This window comes from Pongo pygmaeus, chromosome 16 (genome assembly GCF_028885625.2).
Source record: "Pongo pygmaeus isolate AG05252 chromosome 16, NHGRI_mPonPyg2-v2.0_pri, whole genome shotgun sequence".
NCBI classification, from domain to species: Eukaryota; Metazoa; Chordata; class Mammalia; order Primates; family Hominidae; genus Pongo; species Pongo pygmaeus.
The window spans coordinates 79736020-79762633 of NC_072389.2; the positions used below are offsets into that span (position 1 = coordinate 79736020).

The 26614-nt window shown below is 48.3% G+C and overlaps 1 protein-coding gene and 1 long non-coding RNA gene across 3 annotated transcripts; one reads left to right on the plus strand and one right to left on the minus strand.

The window, feature by feature from the left end:
* Positions 1–929: 929 nt before the first annotated feature.
* Positions 930–3245, minus strand: LOC129014259 (uncharacterized). Its single transcript, XR_008494181.1, has 3 exons — positions 3174–3245; positions 1715–2198; positions 930–1333 (listed from the first exon to the last, which is right to left on the minus strand). It is a non-coding gene; the product is annotated as an uncharacterized LOC129014259 (long non-coding RNA).
* Positions 3246–21785: 18540 nt separating this feature from the next.
* Positions 21786–24928, plus strand: ISLR (immunoglobulin superfamily containing leucine rich repeat). 2 transcript variants are annotated; one of them, XM_054451452.2, is made up of 2 exons: positions 21786–22095; positions 22927–24928. In XM_054451452.2, the coding sequence occupies exon 2, from the start codon at positions 22935–22937 to the stop codon at positions 24219–24221; it is 1287 nt and encodes a 428-aa protein (XP_054307427.1). In that variant the 5' UTR covers positions 21786–22095; positions 22927–22934; the 3' UTR covers positions 24222–24928. The 2 variants fall into 2 exon arrangements, with proteins under 2 accessions (XP_054307427.1, XP_054307428.1); XM_054451453.2 differs by lacking the exon at positions 21786–22095 and adding an exon at positions 22626–22730.
* The last annotated feature ends 1686 nt before the right edge of the window (positions 24929–26614 follow it).

The window sequence follows — 26614 nt, forward strand, 5'->3', positions numbered from 1 at the left end:
ATTGTAGATTTGTTTTCTCTTTATATTTCTGTCAAAGCTATATTAGTAGATGCATGAATGTTTGTGCCTATTATATCTTCTTGGTGAACTAGCCTATCTTTTAATGAGTAGCCTCCTTGTTCTTGTTCTCTTTATTATGTTTTGTCTTGACTTTCTCTTTTTTCCTTCCTTTCTTTCTCTTTTTTCTTTTTTTTTTTTTTTTTTTTGAGACAGGGTCTCACTCTGTCACCCAGGCTGGAGTATAGTGGCACAATCTCGGCTCACTACAACCTCTGCCTCACAGGCTCATTTGATCCTCCTGCCTCAACCTCTCAAGTAGTTAGGAGTACAGACATGCACCACCATGCCTGGCTAAATTTTGTTGTGGTTTTTGTAGAGATGAGGTTTCACCATGTTGTCCAGGCTGGTCTTGAACTCCCAGACTCAAGTGATCCTCCCGCCTCAGTCTCCCAAAGTGCTGGGGTTACAGGCCTAAGCCACCACACCTGGTCCTGAATTTATTTTTCTAATATTAATATTCTCACTCCCACTTTCTTTTTAAAAATATATTCCTAATATATCTTTTTCTAGTGTTAGAATTCATTTTTAATTAATAATTCTCTAAGGTTTATAATGAGAAAACAGTCCCATACTTTATCCCTGATTCCAGTTCCTAGTGCTTTCCCTTCCACTTTCAACTTTTTCAGTTTTTTCTGCTATTTCCTACCATATTAAAAAATAACATGCTTTCCTGTTATTTTTTCAATTTTATGTATTACCTATTGACTTCCTATGGAGGTTGAATAAATTCATTCTTTCACAAAGACACACACACACTCAACTTTCCTTTCATCCTTCCAATATGATTAAATTGCAACTTTTGCTGAAATGATTGTTCCAATGTTTACATTGTAATAATTATGCAAACACAGTTCACAGCTGATCCATGTACTGAATTCTGTTTTTATTTCTTTTCTCATACAATCTTTGTTCTCCCGGGGTTGATAATTACCTTGTTTTTTGTTTTTTTTGTTTTTTTTTATTTGTTTATTTTCTTAGTTTCTATTACGATATCCTAAAATTTGTTGCAGAAGTATAAATTTCCCCTCAACATATTTTAAAAATTAGATATTTGATCAGTTTCTTTTTCTTTCTTGGAGACACTCCCAGAGCCCCCCATCCTTCTGCTCCCATCCTGCCTGCTGAAGGCCTGATGCACAGCTGTCATCTTGGGACTTCCGTGCCTCATCACCCCTGTTTCCGGATCCTCTGTCTTCCTCTTCTTGGTTTATTCTCTCTTTTTGATGGAGCACATTCTCTAAAGAAGCAGGAGAGGATCTTGATCATGTGAGGCCTAAAATTATGCAATTATACAGAATCACAAATGGAAAATTAGACATCAAAGAAATGTGGGAAAAGAAATCACAACAAACTGTAGTTTTTGAAAATGGTGACAATTACCACAAACCACAAAATCCAGGAAAGTAGTCTAACATTAAACTACATGACATTGCTTTATAATAATTTTCTCCTGAACTTTTAGTTGTATCTCTGAAGACCTTTGTATCAGTTGACCTTCAATCAAAAGCAGAAGCAGATCCTGCTAGAAGGATATGTTTCTCTCTCTCTCTATCTCTCTCTCTCTCTCTCTCCCTCTCTTTAAATGGATTTGCTGTAGGGCTTCAACCTTACACAATTGTGGAAGCTGACTAAGCATGCTTTGTAAGGTTGTTACCTTGCATCTGATGCTGGAGTTTGAAGTCTGCAGGGCAGGCAGGGTGGAAAGGAAGAGGGAAATAAAACTCCAGGGAGAGCAAGAACAAGCTAGAGTCCAAGAACATGAGGTGGAACCCATAAGGACAGAGCAGAACTGTCTCCAGCCTTGATGATGTGGGTGTCTTGTGGGAGAAGCTGGTGCCCTCGCAGAGCTTAACACACACCTGGGCCAGGAGTCAGAGAAACTTGAAAGAGGATCAGGAGAAGCTGGAGGAGGTACAAGCCCAGCTGCTGCCCCATGCCCAAGAGGTCAGCCAGCAGGTAAGCAACCAGATGGCTGCTGCCTGTCTTCCACCCTCCAAATCACCTTCAAAAATGTCTCTGTGGCTGGGCACGGTGGCTCACGCTTGTAATCCCAACACCTTGGGAGGCCGAGGAGGGTGGATTGCTTGAGGTCAGGAGTTTGAGACCAGCCCGGCCAACATGGCGAAACCCCGTCTCTGCTAAAAATACAAAAATTAGCCAGGCATGGTGATGCACACCTGTAGTCCCAGCTACTCAGGAGGCTGAGGCACAAGAATTGCTCGAACCTGGGAGGCGGAGGTTGCAGTGAGCCAAGATCAAGCCCTGCACTCCAGCCTGAGCCACAGGATGAGACTCCATCTCAAAAAAATAAAAAAATCTCGTGTGGCCACCCTACTTGGAAACATTCCAGAAAGGGAATTCTGAAAAAAACAGTTCAGCCTAGCCAAGTTAACATAGTACAAAGCCACTGTGCTTCTTCTTAACGGTAATGGTTTGTAATAATTTCCAGGGAGAAAAATAAAAAGACAATTCAGTCTTTTCTTCAGCATGTTTGATCAAAATTTGTTTTTTATTATTGGTGATCTTGAAGTTATAATACTATTGCAGTTTTGTGTCCCACAGACATAGGGATTCTGATAAATTTGATTTCATGTGATTCTCACTCAAAAATAAAAAAAAAGTGTGCCCTGACAATTAATTGTTTTGCTGGATGTAGAATTCTAGGTTTGAAATTATTCTCCCTTAGAATTTTGAAGGTGTTGGTCTATTTTGCAATGTTGAATATATTATTGACAGGAGAGACTGCTGGCTTTGACTAAACTTTAATGAGAACTGAGTACTCTCCTCACAAATTTCTATATCTAATGGGAAGGGTTTTCCCTAGCCAAGCTTTTTGGGTCTGTACGTCTCAAAATTTGTTTTTTCTCTACTACCCAGCTGCTTCATTGCCAAATGCCTTAGAACAAGTTCATTTTTGTTTTGTTTTGTTTTTGAGACAAGCTCTTGCTCTGTTGCCCTGGCTGGAGTACAGTGACATGAACACAGCTGACTGCAGCCTCGATCTCCCAGTCTCAAGCAATCCTCCTGCCTCAGCCTTCCAAGTAGCTAGGACTACAGGTGCACGCCACCACGCCTACCTGATTTTTGTATTTTTTATAGAGATGAGGTCTTACTATGTTGTCCAGGCTGGTTTCTTAACGCCTGGCCTCAAGTGATCCTCCCACCTTGGCCTCCCAAAGTGCTGGGATTATAGATGTGAGCCACCATGCCAGCCCAAGTTCATATTGTGATACAACATTTGACCCTGACCTTTCATGTCACAATGCCTGTGAGTCAGCCCAGTGGACAGCAGGAGTATTCCTAAATGGTCATTTTTACAATAGGACAACTACCGCATGGAAGAGAACTGAGGCGCCGCAGTCAAGACCATTACCGACCCCCAGACATGCACAGGGGACATCCTGGAGTCTCTAGCTCTGGCTGAGCTGTCAGCTGACAGCAACCACATGAGCCCTCCCAGCAAGATCAGCAGAAGAACCACACAGATACCAGCCTACAGGACTGTGAAAAATGATCAATCATTTTCATCTTAAACCACTAAGTTTTAGAGAGGTTTGTCATGTAGCAATAGATAACTGAACACTTGTAAATCATCTAACTGGATTTTCAAAAACCCAATTTGAATGTCTTTCCTTTAATTTATAACAACTTATTCACAATTTCTTATACTTAATGATATGTTTGGGTTGATTCCTGACACTTTTGAGTTTTCTATCAGCCATGCTTTTTTGCCTCCCACCCACTTTTGTGCCCTTTGTTAGATAGGTCAGGTTTTATTTATGGTATTTTTCCTCTTTCAGTCAGGAAGTTATAAATCCTATTTCCATTCTTCGGGCTTTTCTATTCAAGAAACAAAGGAATATATCTGTTTCTTCATCTTTCTTTGGCGATTGGGTGTGCTTCGGGTTTAATTAGGTTGAATTTTACCCATCAGAAGGAAGCTACTGTTTGTGGCCTAGAAAATGATAAAATATAGAGTAAGGCAATCAAAATCACCACAGGAAAGGAGCCCTGTGGGTCTGTCTGTGTGTGGACGTGTGAGCGGATGGTTATTAGAAAATGGTTGAGGAATGCAGCTCATCAGCTGAGTCCCGGTGCTCATCAGCCACCCATCTGACACTCATCGAAAGCATCGGTTGCTGGAGATTGACCAGGTGTCCACAGTGGCCTGTTTCTTACCCTCTGCTTTGGCTTGGCCAAGGTTTAGGCAGCTTCTCTCTTTCCTCCAGGCTTCTGAGGTCTGCTTTCCTCCAAGCCTGAGCAAGCGTAACAGAAAATGGATTGTGACCCCTTATCAGCTCCTCCTAGGAATCGGCTGACCCTCTGTCTTTCCTAGGCACATTCCCACCAGACCCCACCCCTTGTGTGCCCAGCTCCCCTTCCAAACGTTTGCTTACCTCTGCTTGTCCTCTCTTTACCCTGTGAAAGAAAAAGTTATTTCTGTTTGATTTTGAGACACTCACAGATTTCTGAGATGGGAGAGTTCTCCATATTGCAATCGTCTTTCTAATTAAAGCCTCTCCCTCCCTCTCTAATTCTGGATTTGTTTTTATTTGACAAAATATAGTCACCATTTTCTGGGGATGAAAACTTAGTCAATATCAGAAACCTGACTGCCGTCAGGAATAGAGCTCATTCACCTTTCTTCTCTAGAACTTAGACTGTGCTTGAGGCATAGTGGGTACTTCTTTATGTGTTTTATGAATGAATGAATGAACGAACAGATGCTGAACTCAGGAGACAGAGAAGGAAGCTGGGAGAGCTGGTGTCTGGCCTCTGCTTGCTCCAGGAGCTATGTTCTCCCCGTTCACAGCTATAGCTGCCAGGGATTCTGGAAACACATCCTGCTGCCATGGAAATGAATGCAGTCACAGAGTGGGAACAGTTAAGTTACTTTTCTGAGAGAGTTACATCATTTAGAAGCAGATCTCTAAAAGTCCTTGCTCCTGCAGGAGTTGGTGACTGAGTGGCAGTAATTGTGTTCACATGGTTAACTATGACAGTGTCACATGAAGCTCAAATAACGGGTTGGAAACGCACAAATGATTGCTAGTTGCTTGAGCTCTCTGCTAGCCCTTGCCTTGCTCTCTCCATATTTACTTTCTCCAGCTTGCAACTGGATATACAGACGTGTCTCTACAGCAGCCTGGCCCACCCTATTGACTGAGGCAGGAAGTTGATCTGCGGGTTGCAGCTGCTCTTGAGGAAGCTGAGTCTACTAAAATCTGTTCACCCTTTCCCTGACACTGCTGCTGAGGCCAGTCCCCATCCCCCGCAGCTTCGCTGGGCCTTGTTTATCTTTTCATCACTCTTGACTGGCTCTGGCCTATTTCTGGATCTCATGTCTGTCCTCTGACAAACCTGCATCTCTGCCAGCTTTCTGGAATCTGTCACTCTGAGAGGCATGGGAAAACGACATTGCCCAACAGAACCAGCATCTCACTATGGCAAAAAATAGACTCATCCAAAGCAATCTGGGCACACACGAATGTCCCCAGCACTGAACATCCCCAATCACTGGTTTCCCCCATCTGATTAATTTATTCCCCATAGAGAGGTTTTGCAAACATTTATGCATCTTTAAGCATTTTAATGGTCTGATTTTCTTAATTTTGATGGATTTTTCTTTTTTTCTTTACCTAAAAATATAATTTGAATCCATTTTCAGCTGATTATTCCTTTTTTTCTGTTTGTAATAGCAACAAGCTAGAAACAAGGTAATTATCCAACAATAAAAGACTATTTTCCTCCACTTTGTGTGCTCTTTGATGCTCAGGCTGCAGGCCGAGGGTCGCTTATCTCCTCCCACTGGCCTTATTGCTGGCTAACCCGTGACCCGATAGCCTAGCCCTCTGTCTTTCCTGGGAATCTCTTTCAACCAGTTGACCTCTGCCTGGTCCTTCTTAGTTTGACAGAGCACCTGTTTGTTCCTGGGGTGCCAAATGGAGCACTGTCCTTCTCCTGGATAACTGATGACAAAGATGCATCCAACCTGCACACGCGACGTGCTCCCTCTTCCATGAATGCTGGCTGCACCCGAAGATCTGCACCTGCTCACTCTACCTGCCTCCCTGCCCAGGGCAGAGAATTGAGGATGTTATGTTAGTGAAATCCTCAGATCACTCACAGCGCAGAACACTCCCCAACTTCTCTCCATCATGTGTCAGGCCCAGAAGCAGTTACAATGATTACAGCATCACCTCCCACCTTTCCATCTACACAGTTGAACAGCTGTGCATCAGTCTAGAAAAGTCACCCTGAAAACTGGCTCTAGTTTGGGGAGGTGACATGCTGTTGCTTTGTCCCCAGAGATGTTCTTCTGTTGTCCTTGCAGTGCAGGGAGTACCTCCTGGGCTGTGTGCAGCAGCCCTGCCTGAGGTAGGAGAGAGCTGTTCACTAATATAGATCTGAATCTCACCAGTCTAGGAGGGGACAGGTACTTCTAAATCAATCAATCAATCAATCAATCTTTCAAGTTTTCTCATCTTCCAAAAAGACACTAATGCCCAGTTGAAAGTAGTAGCCACTCAATTCACCTGGGCTTATCACACAAACAAACTCTCGTTATCATATTTTTTCCTTGATGCTGTATGAAACTGAGTGAAGTTACATTTCCTGATTCAGAAGTTGCAACTGAAATGGCCCAAGTGGGAACAAAAGGGGAAATTTTGATAACAGATGGGTTGACCCTTTATGGTATAGAGCTGATTCTGAAAACTACTCCAACAAGCATGCATTCTAAACTCCATCAAGCAATGTGTGGAACCACGGCAACAAAAACATGTTCTTCCTAGCTCTTAGGTATTTTTTATTTGGAAAATGGAGTTTCAAGTTGTTTTCCTGACTTCTATGAAGATTGTGATGAAATCACAGAATATATAAAACAAAAGATTGTTGATATTGTGTTCAAATGCAAACTAGACTCTGCTCATCTATCTGCATATTTGGCAAATGGTGCAAATGTAAATATTGGAAAATTCCATTCAGTCTATAAACTTACCAAAGGAAATTTTAAAACTTTCCTGCTAAACGTCCTGACCCCTCTGTACCTTTTACATAACACTGCTAAAAAGAGGTATGATTTGCCTAACTGTGACATTGACAGTTTCATAATGACATTTTTGGTTACTTTTCAGTTTCCTCAAAGCATGCAGAGGCGCTTTATGAGATTTTTTATTTTTATGGAAGTGGAAGGAGATAGCCTTCTTAGACATGCCTACAAGATGTCTTGCAGAAAAGATGTTAGCATGTTGGCCTACTATAAAATCATATTTTCAAAGTGTAGGATGAGAAGAATGTCCTTCACTACTTTGGAAATACATTGAGGATGAGAACGGAGAAAAGGATTACTGTAAAATGGAAATTTATATGCCGTTTCTCCAAGACTGTTTCATAATCTTTAAAAAAGCTACAGAAAAGGATGAACTAAGTGCATCTAACTCGTTCCATTTAGGTGTAGGTTGTGACAAAAACTCATCTAGTGAACAAATGACTCATTTCTTGGAAATAAGACTGCTTTGAAACTTAAAAAATTATCACTAGGAAAGGACAGCCAAGTTAAACAGGATTTTCTCAATTTCTTTACTAAAACTGTAACTTATTTGGAATCCAGCTTCAATTTCACAAGTTCAAAGTACCTCCCTGCTTTGAAACCATTTTTCCAGAGAAAAGAGGCTTACCTTATGATGACATCCAATGTGCTTTGAAGTGTTTTAGAATGACAGACATTTTAGATATCGATAGCCTGTGTGATTAATTTATGGAAGCAAAAGAACTGATTGACGAACAGCTGGCCTACCGAAACAAGCCCATAGATACAGGGGATGGACATTTATGGAGAGATGGAAATTAATTCCTACAAGTCTAAAAACCTGCTGTTGCTAGTAAATAAAAGCCTAGGTACTCCATGCCCTCACACAGTATTGCTGAGAAGATATTTAGCCTTGTGTCATCACATCAGACTGACACTAGAAATCAGTGTAATGTGGGCTTGAGAAGAGCAGAGCCGCAGGCCAAAGTGAATGTTATACTTATCTTGATTCAGTTTTATCATTGCATAAAAGAAAGGATGGGTGTCCTAAACGCCACAGGCAATTCAGACAAATATTATTAGGAAAGGAAGCTGAAAGAATAAAAGGCATCTTACTGTAGCATGGGACAGATGGAAACTGACATTAAGGCATCTTACTGTCGCATGGGACAGAAGGAAACTGACATTTTTAAAAAATCAAATATATGAAATACCTGTTTCATCATTCCTATTCTATTTTCATTTTCCTTTTTAATTTTTTGCCTTCCTTTTTTTTAATTCTTTTGCAACTTTTAAGTTCAGGGGTTCATGTGCAGGATGTTCAGGTTTGTTACACAGGTGAACATTTGTCATGGTGGTTTGCTGAACTGATCATCCCATCATCTCAGTATTAAGCCAGCCCAGCATCTATTAGCTATTCTTCCTGATGTTCTCCTTTCCCCCACCCCCTACCCTCTGACAGGCCCCATTGTGTGTTGTTCCTCCGATGTTTCCATGTGTTCGCATCATTCAGCTCCCACTTATAAGCGAGAACATGCAGTGTTTGGTTTTCTGCTGCTGTGTTAGTTTGCTGAGGATAATGGCTTCCAATATTATCCATGACCCTGCAAAGGACATGATCTTGTTCCTTTTTATGGCTGCATAGTATTCCATGGTCTATATGTGCCACATTTTCTTTAGCCAGTCTATCATTGATGGGTATTTAGGTTGATTCCATGTCTTTGCTATTGTGAATAGTTACGTTTTCCTTTTTAGAAGTCTTATGTTTATATATCTTAATAATATAAAATAAATAGCCTATAAACCTTAAATATTCAATAAGGACTTTTAAAAAGTTAAAAACAAATTGCCATATACGAGGATAAAAACAGTGTAAAAATATTGTTTTATTTTTTCACACATATTTAATTGGTCTTACTATTAATTGTCACTACTTGTTATTAGCTAGTCCTATTGTCTGGTTTAAATAACATTTATATAACAGAAATGTAAATAAATCAGAATATATAATTTCAAATAAGCACCTATCTTCCATATTTTATGGTAATATTTTAAAAGCAATGGCACACCCGTGTATAATTATTTATTATATATGGTATTATGGCTTTTGTATTGGTCTGGCATGGCATGGCATGGCTGTGTCCTGGGTTGTCTTTCTAAAATATTGGTGATCCTGTCTGTCACTCGCGTCACGTTTCTTTCTTCTTCTTCTTCTTTTTTTTGAGACGGAGTCTCTCTCTGAGCCCAGTTTGGAGGCAATGGTGCCATCTCAGCTCACTGCAACCTCCGCCTCCCAGGTTCAACAATTCTCCTGCCTCAGCCTCCCAAGTAGCTGGGATTACAAGCATCCCCCACTATTCCTGGCTAATTTTTGTATTTTTAGTAGAGACGGGGTTTTGTCATATTGGCCAGGCTGGTCTCAAACTCCTGACCTCAGGTGATCCACCCACCTTGGCCTCCCAAAGTGCTGGGATTACAGGTGTGAGCCACCACGCCTGGCCTGGCATCATGTATCTATGGTTCCGTCCATGTGGCTGTCGTGCATATTAGTAGCTCAATCCTTTAGATTGCTGAGTGGTGTTCCATTGTATGGATACGATGCACCCCTGGTGGTGGTGGTGGTGTTTTTATCCATTCAATAGCTGATGGATATTTGGGTTGTTTCCAGTTCTTGGTGATTATAAACATGTGCATAAAGGTTCTTGTGTGCACATTTTTATTTTTCTTGGGTAACGGCCTAAGTGCAGAATTCATGGGTTATAGTATGAATGTATGTTTTACTATGTGAGGAACTCCCAATTATCTTCCCAAGTGGCTGAACCGTTTTTGCATTCCCACCAGCAGCGTATGAGCTGCTTTGCATGCTAGCTAGCACTTGATAATTTCAGTTACATTTTAAAAATTTTTCAGCTATTCTAATAGATGTGTAGTGGTATTTTCTTATTTTAAAATTTTATAGCAGTTATTTTGATTGGCATTCACAACTGCCTCAGAGGGAACCGAGACAAAAAGAAAACATAAAGAAAGAAAATTCTGCCTGTGGAGCCGAAGAATGGGAACAGGTGCGGAAAGGGTCCCGGGAATGAGTGTGACATTGAGCATATTCCGGGTAAAAAATCAGCTTTGGCTGAGGAAAAGTGCCCCAGGGAGGTGGGGGGTTATGTCAACCAGACTGCCCCCTCTCCCAGAGCTCAGACCCAGGGCTCTGAGAGTCCTCAGGTCTTCGTGTCTCAAGAGGAAAGAAGGAGTTGGGGTGGGGGAAGGGCAGAAAGAGTTCTGCCCTTTATTATTTTTTATTTATTTATTTATTTATTTATTTATTTATTTGAGACAGGGTCTTGCTCTGTTGCCCAGGCTGGAGTGCAGAGGCATGATCATGGCTCACTGCTGCCTGAAACTCCCTGGCTCAATCGATCCTCCCACCTCAGCCTCCTAAGTAGCTGGGACTACAGGCATGTGCCACCATGCCCAGCAAATTTTTTATTTTTTGTAGAGATGGGGTTTTGCCATGTTGCCTAGACCAATCTTGAACTCCTAGGCTCGAGCAATCCTCCTGCCTCAGCCTCCCAAAGTACTGGGATTACAGGTGTGAGCCACCACACCTGACCCAGAAAGCTTATTTTTGATGGGCAGTGTCCATGTCACCGTACTGTGAGCTCCCTGAAGGCAACCGATCATCACTCTTGTCCCCTGCTCTGTTCCCACACTTGGCTCACTGCCTGTCTCATGGATGGAGCCCAGGAGGTACGTATGGAGTGGATGGAATAATGAATATCTCTAGACCGCTGAAGCTGCTTTAGTGAACATCACACAGAACAGTGACTGCACTCTTTCTGCCAGTCTAGGGAAAGCCCCCTTTGCTCACCCTAGGCCCAGTTTATGGCCCATCTGGTCATTTCTTCACCACCTCTCATACCTGTTCACTTTACTACCCCTTCCCTCACCACTGCTTCTTCTCTGGGCTGTTGACATAGCCTCCTTACAACTCTCACAGCTTCCCCAGTCCTTTTCTGTCCCCCAGTTTCTAATCTGTCTTATCTTTGCCAGATGTTGGATTCAGAAACGTTGCTCTTATCCTGACCTGTCATATCAAAGCCCCTGTACTGGCTCCTGATATCCACAAAAGAAGAGCCAACAGGAAACTGGCCCCAGCTCCCTTCCTATATCCCAGCTCCCACTGGCCCTCTGGAGGGCTCTTGATTTTGGTCAAAGTCTACCTTCATGTTTGTTGTTGTTTTTTGTTTGTTTGTTTGTTTTTTGAGACGGAATCTCGCCCAGATGCCCGGGCTGGAGTGCAATGGCCCAATCTTGGCTCACAGCAACCTCCACCTCCCAGCTTCAAGCGATTCTTCTGCCTCAGCCTCCTGTGTAGCTGGGATTACAGGTGTGTGCCACCACACTCTGCTAACTTTTTGTATCTTTAGTAGACATGGGGTTTCACCATGTTGGCCAGGCTGGTCTTGAACTCCTGACCTCATGATCCTCCCGCCTCGGCCTCCCAAAGTGCTGGGATTACAGGCACGAGCCACCATGCCCAGCTGCCTTCATGTTTTTAAAACTGCCCTTTCCTGCTGAAACCGAACCTATCCTGTCTGCGTGGCCTCTCAAAAGAATGAAAGAACCAGGGCTTCGGGATCAGAGAGACGTGGGTTCAAACTCCAGTCACCTATTTCCTAACCAAGGGGACATTGAAAAATTCCTTAACCTGAGTCTCAGTGCTCTTTTCTCTAGAATGGGCAATAAAAAGTACCTACCTTTACTTGGGAGGCTGAGACAGGAGGATCCTTTGGGTCCAGGAAGTTGAGGCTGCAGTGAGCTATGAAGCGCCACTATGCTCCAACCCGAGTGACAAAGGGAGACCTCATCTCTAAAACAAAACAAAACAAAAAAGTACCTACCCTGGGTTTGTGTAAGGAGATGGTATGTATAAAGGAGGCCTAGCATATACTAACAATGTAGGAATTTAAAAAATGGTAGATATGATTTTTGGTAATTCCTGCCTAAAGAAAAAAAGGCTAAAAATAGGGGTATAATTAATTAATTGTTTTCTAATTCTTTCCCAGCCATAACACTGGAGGTTGCTTCCCTAGGGAGGGAACTACCTGGGTAGAGATTGAGTTTTAAGTGTGGGTGCTGCTGCCCCCAGCCTAATGGGTCACATGCCCTAAAGAGAAGCTGGTCAGTCACAATACTCCCTCCAGCTCCTCTCTACCTTGGGATAGAGGCCTTATGGGTTAAAAGACCAACCAAACAACAACAGGACACAATAGAGAAAATAGCCAATGAGGGAGAACTTTTTCATCCTTTCCCATGGACATATGGGGTCATTTCATGCGTGAACATCATGAACAAGGAAGACAAAGACAAACAGAAAGTGGTCCTCCTGACTGGGTGCTCCCTGAGGGAGAGGCATGAGCCTGATGACGATTGGAGTTTGCTATGGTTTGTATAATAGTGTCTCCTCTGAAATTCATGTTGAAACGGAATCCCCCGTGCAACAGTATTAAGAAGTGTGGCCTTGAGGACGTGATTGAGTCATGAGGGCTCCATACTCATTAACGGATAGGGTTAGGGGGTTAGGGCTCTTATAAAAAGACGCGACAGGCCAGGCACAGTGGCTTATGCCTGTAATCCCAGCACTTTGGGAGGCCGGGGCAGGTGGATCACCTGAGGTCAGGAGTTTGAGACCAGCCTGGCCAACATGGTGAAACCGTCTCTACTAAAAATACAAAAATTAGCCAGGCATGGTGGCACATGCCTGTAATTCCAGCTACTTGGGAGGCTGAGGCAGGAGAATCACTTGAACCCGGGAGGCAGAGGTTGCAGTGAGCAGCGATCACGCCACTGCACTCCAGCCTGGGCAACAAGAGTGAAACACCATCTCAAAAAAAAAAAAAAAAAAAGACTTGACAGATGGAGTTCACTCTTTTACTGCCCTTCCATCCCTTCTGCTACTTGAGACCATGGCATTCCTCCCCTCTGGAGGATGCAGCAACAAGTGCCATCTTGGAAGCAGGGAACAGTCCTCAGCAGACATAACCAAACCTGCTAGTGCCTTGCTCTTGGACTTTCCAGCCTCCAGAACTGCGAGAAAATTAATTTCTCTTTTTTATAAATGACCCAATCTCAGGTATTTTGTTCTAGCAACAAAAATGAACTAAGACAGAGTTGTTCCAAGAATAAGACACTTAAAACCTCTCCAAAGCAGATGGGTCTCCTTGGAGTAGAAAGCTCCCCATCAATGAGATTCTAGAGGGAACATTATGATCACATATCAGGGAAGAGAGTGAAGCTTCAAATGGGCTCTGATTAGATGCTCTCTAAAGCCCAGCCTCATTCTGGGTTCTGCAACTGAAGAGGCTTTAGGGTATCAAAGGGCTTCCAGTTGCTTGAAAAGCAAAAATAAGAAGCTCATATGTCAATAAGGCAAGTCATTAAGAAAGTAGGTGATTTTAATACCAGGTAATGTCAGCATAAGAATATGTATACAAAGCTGGGTTATTTTTAGTATTGGGTGAAGGCACATTATTCTTTTGACAATTAGAATAAAGAAAGCAATTAGAAACTCCAGGAAAATGAAAAGATGTGCAGAAAAAGCTGTAGCCCAAATATAAAGCAAATGAAATGTGGCATGTCTTTGAGCAGCTGATGGAGCATAAGAAAACTGAATACATTTGACCTTGACGCTAAGAACCCCTTCTGAGCAGCCTGGGCATCATGACATTGGATCAGAAGGGAAAGAAATGTAATTCTTGGATATGCCTTGGCTCAGCGGTGACAGTGAACTGTACTCACACAGGCATGAGAATGTAATATTGGTTTATTGATTTTTTTAGAGTCAATTTATGGACAAAACGCATCCGTTATAATAATGACTTCAGAATAGTATCTAAATGTTATCATCATTTAAAATGTAAAAGTAAGACTATTAAAGACTTGAGAGATAGAGGAGAGATAGGAGTTGGTTTCTCATTTTACATAGTGGGAAGTCATTCGATTGTATCTTCACTGTATGGAGTAGGAAGTAGGTCTGTTAGTTAGAGCTCAAAGGTAACCAGTAGAAGAACCAAGAATATTTTAACTCACAAAAACCAGGAGGATTGAAGAGTGATGAAAGGGAGCCATGCGTATGAACTAAAACCTTGTTTTTCACAGCAGAGTGAATGAGTTTCCTAGGACTGCCATAACAAAGTATCAAAAATAGTGTGACTTGGCCGGGCGCAGTGGCTCATGCCTGTAATCCCAGCATTTTTGGAGGCCAAGGCAGGCAAATCATCTGAGATCAAGAGTTCAAGACCAGCCTGGTCAATGTGGTGAAACCCTGTCTCCACTAAAAATACAAAAATTAGCCAGGCTTGGTGGCAGGAACCTGTAATACCAACTACTCAGGAGGCTGAGGCAGGAGAATCGTTTGAACTTGGGAGGTGGAGGTTGCAGTGAGCCAAGATCGCGCCACTGTGTTCCAGCCTGGGCGGCAAAGCAAGACTTCATTAAAACAACAACAACAACAAAAAAAAACAGTGTGACTCAAACAACAAAAATTTACCATCCCACGGTTCTGGAGGCTGAGGCTGAAATCAAGGTGTCAGCAGGGTTAGTTTCTGCAGGGGAGGATCTCTTCCAGGCCTCTCAGCTAGTATCTGTTGCTTGCTGGCGATCTCTGGTGCTTGCAGATGCACGGCTCCACCAGTTGCTTTCATCTCCATTTTATTGTCTTCACCTTGTCTTCCTTCTGTATCCAAATTTCCCCTCTTTATGAGGACACCAAGAATTCTAAATTTGAATTTGGCCTTCCAGGTAGTTATCAAGACACATTTGTCATGGATTGGAGAATAGAACATATTAAATCTTTTGTAGAATTTATAACTTTAAAATATTTACACATATGGCCAGATGTGGTGTCTCATGCCTGTAATCCCAGCACTTTGGGATGCCAAGGCAAATGGATCACCTGCGGTCAGGAGTTCAAGGCCAGCCTGGCCAACATGGTGAAACCCCGTCTCTACAAAAATACAAAAATTAACCAGGCGTGGTGGTGGGCGCCTGTAATACCAGCTACTTGGGAGGCTGAGGCAAGAGAATCACTTGAACCCAGGAGGCGGAGGTTGCAATGAGCCAAGATCATGCCACTGCACTCCAGCCTGGGCGACAGACCTAATCTCAGGTGTTTTGTTATAGCAAGACAAGAGTGAGACTCTGTCTCAAAAAAAAAAAAAAAAAAAAGAAGAAAAGAAAAGAAAATAGGCCAGGCAAGGTGGCCCATGCCTATAATCCCAGCACTTTGGGAGGCTGAGGCGGGTGGATCACATGAGGTCAGGAGTTCGAGACCAGCCTGACCAACATGGAGAAACCCTGTATCTACTAAAAATACAAAATTAGCTGGGCGTGGTGGTGCGTGCCTGTAATCCCAGCTGCTCAGGAGGCTGAGGCAGAAGAATCACTTGAACCTGGGAGGCAAAGATTGCAGTGAGTCGAGATCGCGCCATTGCACTCCAGCCTGGGCAAGAAGAGTAAAACTCCATCTCAAAAATAAATAAATAAAGTATTTACACATATGGTATATGGGCCTCCGATTATACTCTTGTCACAGGCCCTGCAAATGTTATGGGCAGGCCTGACGTGTGTAACCACAGCAGAAGAACCAGAAACCATCAGTTGTTGCACTGGAGAGTGCACAGGAGAAGGCGAGGGTGGGAGAAAGAGGATTGTAGTGTTTTGTTAGAGGCCTCTCTGTCAATGTGATACTGTTTTGCCATTTGCATGCTTCACTTCAATAAAACTTAAGAAAATTATCCAAGTTCTCACCTCCTCCCTTGAGTCTTCCTGATCCCCAGCTCTCATCTCTCTTCTCTGAGCTTCTACAACCCTCAGCGGCTGTGCCGCCTTCTGCCCTGCCTGGCCTGCTCTCCCAGAGGCCCCTGAAGACAATACCACCTCCCCAGGCCCACTGGCCGCCTGTCTTCTTGTCTCCCCCTGAGAGGTTCCCTGGGCTGAGGTCAGCACAGCCTGCTTGCCCTGCCTCCTCTTGGTCAGCATTCTCTGCCGGAGCTTCTCTCCTCCCTCCATCTCTAGCCTGGTGCTCCCACCTGCACCTCACGGTAGCCCCTCAGGGTTGGGAGACGCCCAAGCTCTGCCCACAGTCTCTGTCTGGTGGCTGGGGGTGGGCGGGGAGGTGTTGCATGGAACAGCGCTGCAGCCTCACCTCTTCGTGAGAAGCAGGTGTCTGCCAAGCCAAATGGCTTTCTGCTGTCAGTGAGAGGCTCCACCTTCCTCCTGACTGGCCCAGGCCTTTGCCACCACTGTTCTCTTTATGTCTCAGTCTCCCTCCCTCCCCTCTCCCTCGCCCTTGCTTTCTGCTGGGTCGCCCTGTTTCTCCTTTTCTCTCTCTCTGCATTACCCTCCAAGTCCTTTACCCTCAATTCCATCTTCCCATGGAGCAGAGGGATTATTGCAACTCTGAAGTCGCAATCTGAAGCAGGATGAAGATCCTGCTTCATCCTCAGGGTTAAACTACCCCTGCCCCACCCACTCAACCTGCACCCGTATCTAATCCAGGCCCTTCATGCTGACCCCTAACAAATGGCCCTTGGCCCATTCCTAGTGCCCCACAGCTAACAGAGGGACGTGATCCTGACCCTATAGCACTGGTTCCAATCTAGAACCTTAATCTGAACGCTCACTGTCATTCATAACACTCCCCAGTCCCACCCCTACCCTTTGGGAAGGGCTGGGGCTGAAAACTCGAGATCTGCAATGTATCCTGGGGGTGCAGCCAAGTTCTGCATTCCTGGAAACTGGGACTGGCTTGGGGAAAAACAAAAATAATTCCTATGAAGTATGCTTCAATTAGTGCTACTGCTGAAAATAGTCCCTGAGGACGAAGATGAAGGTCAGGAGAGAGCAGTGGGAATGGTGCCAAGAGAGGAGACCAGAAAAGTGGCTGGAGATGGCCCTGAGTGGAAGGGCAGTGACAGTCAGCAGGGAGGGCTTAGGAGGCCCTGGGCAGATGGAGGAGGGAGGAGAGAGGGGGGAAAATGCTCCAGCTGGAAGGCCAAGGTTATTGTTCATTCATTCCTTTGTTCAGCAACTATTTGTTGAGCACCTACTAAGTGGCAGGCCCTTTGCTGGGCACTGGGGGGGATAGCAGTGGACAGAACCAAGTACCCACCTGTGTGGAGCTCACATTCAGATTGTGGAGATAGACAGGAAACACACTAACAGAGATGTCAGGGGAGGGTAGGGAAGAAGGACAAATAAGGCAAGGTGAGGAGACAGCGAGGGACAAAGACTGTTTATATAGAGTGGCCTGGGAAGGCCTTCTGGGGAGCTGGCATTTGAACAAATCTCAAAAGACAAGAGGAAGGGAGCCCTGCAAGTATGGATGGACTTTGTCCAGTTAGAGGAAATAGTAGGAGCAGCAGCCCCAAGGTGGGAGCAGGGCACACGTGGGGCTGCACACAGTGAGCAGGGCCAGAGCAAAGCAGGGTGAGGCCAGAGAAAGCAGCCAGGTTGCCCACCAAGGCTCGCCTGGGTTCCTAGGTCAGAGATCCCGAGAAGAGGGGAGAGGCCCTCATGCCCAAGTGGTGGGAAGGGGTGGAGGAGAATGGGGAGGAAACAGGAGTGAGGCCACCCCAGGTAAGGTCAGCTGCAACCTCTGGGCTAGGGTGATGCCAGAAGAGAAGACGGGGCCTGCAGGGCCTCTCCCCTATCCACAGCCCTGGGTGTACATGCCACGAGCTCCTGCTCACTCCACCTCACATCCCCACACTCATGCATGAACAACACACACACATGGAAAATAGGCACAGGCTCACCTTTCACATGCGTGCACACAGAAATTGTGCGTGAACACACGCACACATACGGGCCCCTCGTGTCAGCATAGACATTTTTGAGAATTCTAGACAGGCAGAATATAGGGGCCAAAGGACTTTAGACCAACTCTCACGTATGACAGAGGCACTAAGGCCTAGAAAAAGGAAGCTTCATAACTTGGTGACCTAGACAGATCACTCTATGTCTCCCCATGCATGTGCGTGTTGTGCACACACACACACACATGCACGCAGTCCCACCAGCTGGCCAAAGATCCTTCCATAACCCTATCTTCTCAACAGCCTCTCTCTCCCAGAACACCTACAGGCTTAACCAAGTCCCACCCGGAGTGCGCCAAGCTTCCTCCCAGCTATTCCAGCAGGCTGCTGGGGGGAATACAGTATTGGGACCAAGACAGACTCTGCCCCTCTCGGTGGGATGGCAACAGCCCACAACCACAGCTGACCACAGCAGCCCCCCGCTGCCTCTCTCCTCTCAGAGCCTGTTTCCGGGTTCAGACCTTCTTTCTCCATCTCTCTTTCTGGGTCTTTCTCCCTTGCTTCCTTTCTCTACCTCCAGAAAGGAGGCTGTGATTCTCTGTTTTTCCCTCTCTTTCTCCTGGTGTCTCTCTCATTTCTGTTTCTCTCCAGTTCTCTGTCTCTGCTGGGCTTGTCCCTCTTGCTCCGTCTTCTCATCAGGATCTTTTTTTGCCTTCCAGGAAAAGCTGACGTGGCGCCTCTGGTCAGTGGGAGTGAGGCCTTCTGGGGTGGGGGAGTCCTGGTCGAGCAGCCGCAGCTGGGGTGCGGCTGGCGCCCTGGTTGGGGGCAGCAGGAGCAGGAGCGGAGCGAGAGGCAGCGGAATGGGAGGAGAGAGGGCCGGACCTCTGCAGGCAGGAAGGGGAGCAGGGGGAAAGAAAAACTGTGGGAGGAAGTGAGCCCCCCTCCCCTGCTGGGGTTGACCAACTGTACTGGTTTGCTGAGACTGTCTGGATTTTAGCATGGAAAGTCCCACGTCCCAGAAAACCCATCAGTTCCAGGTGAACCAGGACTGTTGGCTGGTCACCCTACAAGCTGCCAGGGACCCACAGGAGACAGGGCCAGGACTCACAGGAGGGGCTCCCAAGCTTGGCCTCCTAGTTCTGGGGACGGTCAGGGCCTCACATACTCACCAAGGGTCCCCATCTCAGGCCTGAGCCCAATTTAGAGGAGGCCAGGAGAGGGGAGATGGCAGACCAGACAGCCCACAGGAAGCTCCCAGGCTGAAAAGATGAGGGAGCCCGACTTCTGGCTTGTCTCCCTGCCTGCTGACATGATCTCCTGTGAGGTAGGCTTTACAGAAAGAACTTGAGCTGTGACAGCAAGAGAAGAGCAGAGGGGCAACCCAGGAGGTCATACGCCCCATCCTCAGAGGCCTGCACAACTGCTCCTGGGCTCTGCTGAGGGGCGGGCCCACCTGTCCCACTGTGAGACACCTTGGAGAGTCAATGCTCCTTGGCTGAGATCCTGGCGGCCCTATTGTCCTTCCTGGTAGAAGTGGGTATGGCCACACCTTGCAGGCAGTGGCAGGACCTCAGCAGCCCAGGAAGATGCATCAGTGACCGGCACGCGCAGTCTCATTTCTGCCCAGGTGGGCTGGTCCCTCCCACTTTTCCCGCCCTCAGCCCCCCACATCTGTTTTGAGGCGGGAGTCTGAGCTTAGTGTTTGGCTGTCATTAAGGTCTTAGGTCGGGAATGAGGGGACAGACTCCTTGCCCCCAGAAGGCTGCTGACATCCTCACCCACCCAACAGAGCATGGGTCTCCTACACTGTATGAAATATTCTCTAAAATGTCTTGGGCATGCCCCTTCCCTAGCCTGGGCCCAAAGGCCCTATCTGTAAGTTGATGAGGAGGTGAAGTGGGTGAGCTCTAAAATGCTTCATTCTGATGACCACCCAACTTGTCCATCATGCCGTGAAGGGGGCGCTTACTGAGTGTCTTCCCCGTGCTGGAGATCAATAGCACCTGGGAAGGTAAGGCCTCTGCCCTCAGTGGGCTTCCTCTCTAGTAAGGGGTCACACATTAAGCATGCATGAATAAATAATCACAGCTTATAGGAAGAGCTATGAAGAAAAGTCAGGAATGTCCGAGAGAACAGTCACTGGGAACTGAGGGCTGAGGAGGTGCTTGCGCTCTGACCCTGGTGTGCTTGCAAGGAGGGAGGTGGGGTGGGAACTATGAGCTCCTCAGCGCACCCTGGAGGTAAAGCTGGTGGCATAGACTTTGTGCAGGTGAGGGTGAGGGTATGGGTTGTGCAGAGCGTAGTGAAGCCCCCTCCACCAGGAAGCCCTCCCTGACTGACACTGAGGTCACTGAATCTCCCCTCTGGTTTACTGAACCCTGGATGTGTATTCTTGAAGCCTCTGGTTGACCCACCAAATTCAGGACTTTCCTAGAAATTCTCCAGCACAGTCAGGATGATGCAAGAGAGGGTTTCCTCTGCAGGGGAAAGAGAGGGGGCTCTCCATTGGACCATAATAATATCCTCAGCATCAGACTCAGGTGTTTTGCAGGCAGCATGCTGGGGACTTCTGTGGCCTTGCTTGGTGACAGGGAATGGGGCGTGATGAGCTGGGGCAGGCTTCCTGGGGATGCTTTCAGCCAAAGGCGATCCCTGTCTGCCCTTGGCCCTGCTGAGAGGATAAGTTGAGTCATGAGCAGAATTCAGCCAGTTATCAGACGGAAGGCTAAGGAAGCTTGGGGAGGGCTACTGAGGGGATATGGTAGGCTTGTTCTGTGGAGGGCAAAATTCTTCAGTCTACAAAGTTCTTTTCTGGGGCTCCTTCATCTTTCGGTTTCTCTTCCAGCTCCCTTGTTTTGGGCCTGTTTTGTTTCCCCATTCCCCTCCCCTGGGCCTTCCCATTTGGAAAAGGGGTCAAATATCCTCACCCTGGAGGCATCTGCCCCTTCCACACAGTTGGTGTTGGAACAGTGGAGCTCAGAGAGGCCGATGCTGACCGCGTAGATGTCCAGCACCAACAGTGGGATTTTGGGCCCTGTGGGGGACACAGAGAGAACTCTCCAGGGGTGCGGCCCCTTGGCCTCCCCTCTGGGTGCCCAGTGGGCAGTGGGCCTGGGTGGCTCAGAATCCCGGCCAGGAGCACCGAAGGCCAACAGGCTCCCATCCTGAGTTTTCTGAGCCAGGCCTCCCTGTTTCCTCCCCAGCCAGTGGGGAGTGCAGTGAGGGGCGGGGCCTGGAGTCTTGGGAGCTCCCTGGACAACAACGTGCATTTAGCGCAGCTCAGTCTCAGAGCCAGTAGGATATGTTTTCTTAAAAAAAAAAAAAAACACGCCTAACATCTTGGCTTTCACTGAAGGGTTGGTATCTGCTTTGTATACTTTGGCCTTCTTGGCTTTTCACTGAAACACACACACATGGATGCACACTCACTTCCACACACAAACCCACACCAAGACAGACACACCCATACAAACACACACACTCACACACACTCACACACACTCACACATAAACTCATGTACATGGTTTCATACCCACATCCACGCAAACACACATACAAATCCAGGCACACACAGAAATACACACCCTCACACCCACAAACTTGTACACACACACACGTATACACACCAACACACATACAACCCTGGCTTGGACAAAGGCTTCCCCTTTTTTCTTGTTTGAAATGGAAATCTCCCACCTTCCATGAGATTCAATTTCTCGCCCTTCCCCTGCTAAAATCCTCCTGGCCCCATCATTTCTTGGGTCCTTTCCAGACAGTGCTGTGTCTTTAAGGAAGTTGAAGCTGCTAAAAGTGAGTGAGAGAGAGAGAAAAAACACAACCCAAAAAAATTTGGCATCTCTTCCCCCCTCAAGTTTCTGGTGTCACTTATGAAACACAGGTCCTTGTTGCTGCAGAGAAGCAGTTGTTTTGCTGGAAGGAGGGAGTGCGCGGGCTGCCCCAGGCTCCTCCCTGCCACCTCCTTTCAGTGGATGGTCCCAGGCACCCTGTCTGGGGCAGGGAGGGCACAGGCCTGCACACTGAAGGTGGGGTGGGACCAGGCTGCCCCTCGCCCCAGCATCCAAGTCCTCCCTTGGGCGCCCGTGGCCCTGCAGACTCTCAGGGCTAAGGTCCTCTGTTGCTTTTTGGTTCCACCTTAGAAGAGGCTCCGCTTGACTAAGAGTAGCTTGAAGGTAAGCCAGTGGGAAGGAGGGCTCCAGGGCCAGCGGCGGGAGCGGGAGGCCTGTTGGACATAGGGGCTGGTTCCCTCTTGGTCCATCCCTGCTGGTCTGAGGTGCGTGGGACAATCTCTAGCTTGGAGCCGTCCAGGGGGCATCTGCTTCTTCCACAACCCACAACTGAGGCCCCAGAAATCCCAGCTGCGTTTGGGCTGAGCCCCTGGCCTCACCCAAGTCAGCCGAGAGGTCCTGGCAGGGGTTTATTTGGGCAGCTGCCTGGGTAAGTTTGAACAGAACAGGCCACGGGTGTGATTCCACAGAAAAGGGCCTGGTGTCTGCTGCGGTCATGGCCGGAGGAGCGGGAGAGGGCGGGTGGAGTGGATGGGGGTGGTGCGCACTGCACGAGGGGCCTTGTCTGGGCCAGGGCAAAGCATACCTATGGGGGGCTCCGGTGGGAGGGACTGCGGCCAGGATGTGGGAGGGCAGGGGGAGGTTCTGCAAAGTGCTGGGGGAGGGGGGTGGCTGGAAAACAGATTTCAAGTCACAAAGTCAGCTAGGAACAGGCCGAGGCAGGGAGAACTCTCCACTCAGAGGAGGAGCTGGGGTCCTCTTCCATCCCGTCTTCTTCCTGCCTGGCTGCGTGACCTCGGGCAAGTCTCCGCCCTTCTCTGGGCCTCAGTTTCTCCTTCTGTAGGATGGGGCGGTGGGCTAGGTGGTGTTGGGCTTTAGCTGGGTTATGTGTGACAGGGCCTCCTGATGGGAAAGAACTCTGGCTGGGCTTGTGGGAGGAATGAGTCCCTCTGGCGGCTTCTCAGGATCCCCTGGGTGACATGTCTTTCTCTGCAGGAGGCACCATGCAGGAGCTGCATCTGCTCTGGTGGGCACTTCTCCTAGGCCTGGCGCAGGCCTGCCCTGAGCCCTGCGACTGTGGGGAAAAGTATGGCTTCCAGATCGCCGACTGTGCCTACCGCGACCTAGAGGCCGTGCCACCTGGCTTCCCAGCCAATGTGACTACACTGAGCCTGTCAGCCAACCGGCTGCCAGGCTTGCCGGAGGGTGCCTTCAGGGAGGTGCCCCTGCTGCAGTCACTGTGGCTGGCACACAATGAGATCCGCATGGTGGCCGCCGGAGCCCTGGCCTCTCTGAGCCATCTCAAGAGCCTGGACCTAAGCCACAATCTCATCTCTGACTTTGCCTGGAGCGACCTGCACAACCTCAGTGCCCTCCAATTGCTCAAGATGGACAGCAATGAGCTGACCTTCATCCCCCGTGACGCCTTCCGCAGCCTCCATGCTCTGCGCTCGCTGCAACTCAACCACAACCGCTTGCACACATTGGCTGAGGGCACCTTCACCCCGCTCACCGCGCTGTCCCACCTGCAGATCAACGACAACCCCTTCGACTGCACCTGCGGCATCGTGTGGCTCAAGACATGGGCCCTGGCCACGGCCGTGTCCATCCCGGAGCAGGACAACATCGCCTGCACCTCACCCCATGTGCTCAAAGGCACGCCCCTGAGCCGCCTGCCGCCGCTGCCATGCTCGGCGCCCTCAGTGCAGCTCAGCTACCAACCCAGCCAGGATGGTGCCGAGCTGCGACCTGGCTTTGTGCTGGCGCTGCACTGTGATGTGGACGGGCAGCCGGCCCCTCAGCTTCACTGGCACATCCAGATACCCAGTGGCATTGTGGAGATCACCAGCCCCAATGTGGGCACTGATGGGCGTGCCCTGCCTGGCACCCCTGTGGCCAGCTCCCAGCCGCGCTTCCAGGCCTTTGCCAATGGCAGCCTGCTTATCCCCGACTTTGGCAAGCTGGAGGAAGGCACCTACAGCTGCCTGGCCACCAATGAGCTGGGCAGTGCTGAGAGCTCAGTGGACGTGGCACTGGCCACGCCCGGCGAGGGTGGTGAGGACACGCTGGGGCGCAGGTTCCATGGCAAAGCGGTTGAGGGAAAGGGCTGCTATACGGTTGACAATGAGGTGCAGCCATCAGGGCCAGAGGACAATGTGGTCATCATCTACCTCAGCCGTGCTGGGAACCCTGAGGCTGCAGTCGCAGAAGGGGTCCCTGGGCAGCTGCCCCCAGGTCTGCTCCTGCTGGGCCAAAGCCTCCTCCTCCTCTTCTTCCTCACCTCCTTCTAGCCCCACCCAGTGCTTCCCTAACTCCTCCCCTTGCCCCTGCCAATGCCCCTTTAAGTGCTGCAGGGGTCTGGGGTTGGCAACTCCTGAGGCCTGCATGGGTGACTTCACATTTTCCTACCTCTCCTTCTAATCTCTTCTAGAGCACCTGCTACCCCCAACTTCTAGACCTGCTCCAAACTAGTGACTAGGATAGAATTTGATCCCCTGACTCACTGTCTGCGGTGCTCATTGCTGCTAACAGCGTTGCCCGTGCTCTCCTCTCAGGGGCAGCATGCTAACAGGGCGATGCCCTAATCCAACTGGGAGAAGCCTCAGTGGTGGAATTCCAGGCACTGTGACTGTCAAGCTGGCCAGGGCCAGGATTGGGGGAATGGAGCTGGGGCTTGGCTGGGAGGTGGTCTGAAGCAGACAGGGAATGGGAGAGGAGGATGGGATGTAGACAGTGGCTGGTATGGCTCTGAGGCTCCCTGGGGCCTGCTCAAGCTCCTCCTGCTCCTTGGTGTTTTCTGATGACTTGGGGGCTTGGGAGACTGAAATGTGGGGATCCAGGATGGCCTTCCTTCCTCTTACCCTTCCTCCCTCAGCCTGCACCCTCTATCCTGGAACCTGTCCTCTCTTTCTCCCCAACTATGCATCTGTTGTCTGCTCCTCTGCAAAGGCCAGCCAGCTTGGGAGCAGCAGAGAAATAAACAGCATTTCTGATGCCCCTCCGTGTCTGCCTGGAATTTTGTCTGGATCTAGGAGCCCCTGCTGGGAGACAGTATCAGGAGCTGAAGAGTCAGGGCAGCCAGCCTGCCTGCCCACAGTGGCAGGGGCCTCTGAGACCCCAACAGACTGTGGAGGCACAGGAGGGCTGGCCCGGTGCTGTGTCAGAGGCTGGGTCTTGAGGTGAGCTGAGCTGCAGCTGTTCCCTTCCTCCAAACCATCCCACAGGACAGGTGGGGGCAGGAGCCTGGGGTGGCTGGTGACCCTGAGCAGCGCCTGATATCAGCAGTGGCTTCAAGAGAGGCATTTTGGAAAGGCGCAAGGAAATGGAAGTGCCTGGGTGGTAGCTCCTCTTCCCTGTCCTGCTCCTGGAAGAGATGTTAGGAATGAAGAGGAAAGAGGGGACAGGTGGGGCAAGATGGAGGAGACAGATGAGGAGAAGGGGACACAGGACAGAGGAGGAGAAAGCCCCAGAGAGACTGGGAACAAGAGAACATATTTGAGGGAGAAACCAGGGGGAAACAAATCGTACTTATCTTTCTCCCAAAGAAGAAATGGTATTCCAAGAGGAAAGTCCAAATGAGGACTGCAGATTCCCCGTAGGAATCTTTCCCCACGGAGCAGGTGGATCAGTAACTGGCCTGGGCCGTGTGTGTGTGTGTGTGTGTGTGTGTGTGTGTGTGTGTGTGTACAGCAAACTTCAGCCTCTCCAGATGAGGAGCCTAAGGATGAGGTCCTAACCTGGAGACTCTGCACAACCTCCGATCTGTGCCACGTAGGATATATGTCTTCCTACTGCCTCTATCCCATCCCTTTCAAGATCGAGGATGCTGCATGCAGAGACAATGGCCCGGGGGAGAGGCTCTGTGGCCTCTGTCCAGAGCTCCCAGAACTGCTGAGCTCAGCAAAGTGGAGGCAGGAGGCTAAGGAGTCTGGGGTAGCAGCTGTGAGCACTGGCTGCTGGCCAGCCCCATTCCCTCCCTCCTGGTCCACATACAGCACCTCCCCCCTGCCTACTCTCCCCTCATCAACTTGCAGCTCCTGCTGAGCTGATGTCACCAGCAGCATGTATCAAGAATGACTCCTAATCTAAAATAAAAGTTGAAAAAAATGACTCACGTCTGGTGGAAAACAGCAGGATGGAGCCAAATTCCATGCGCTGGGCCACCTTGGGTAAGTCCTTGCCCACGTCTGGGCTTCAGTTGCCTCAAAAACCAAATGACATGGTAGGACTGGGTGCTGCTTCATGGTCCAATAGACTCTGATTGCCTAAGGCTTGATATTCCCAGCCTGACTTGGACATCCCTGGCTCCATTCCCAGCTGAGCGGCTTGGCTTCTTGGAGTAGGACCTGGACCTAAGACCTGGGTCAGGGGCAGCACAGGGAATGGCTGTGCCTTGAGTGGACTAGCTACTCCCCTGCTTTAAGGTCTTCCGTGGTCCCCACTGCCCTCCAGGTGAAGCCTGAATTCCCTACTTAGAGCCTCTCTGACCTGCTCCTCCAACAAGCACACCCTTCCTTCCTCTTTTTGGAACAGCTATTTTATTGTTCCCTTAATGTTCCATGGTGTGCCATCCTCTGCACATTTGCTTACACTGTTCCCTCCGCCCAGGCACCCTTTCCCTGTTCTTCATTTGGCTAAGTCAGTCTTTGAGAGTGGGCTCTGGCATCACTACCTCCAGAAAGCC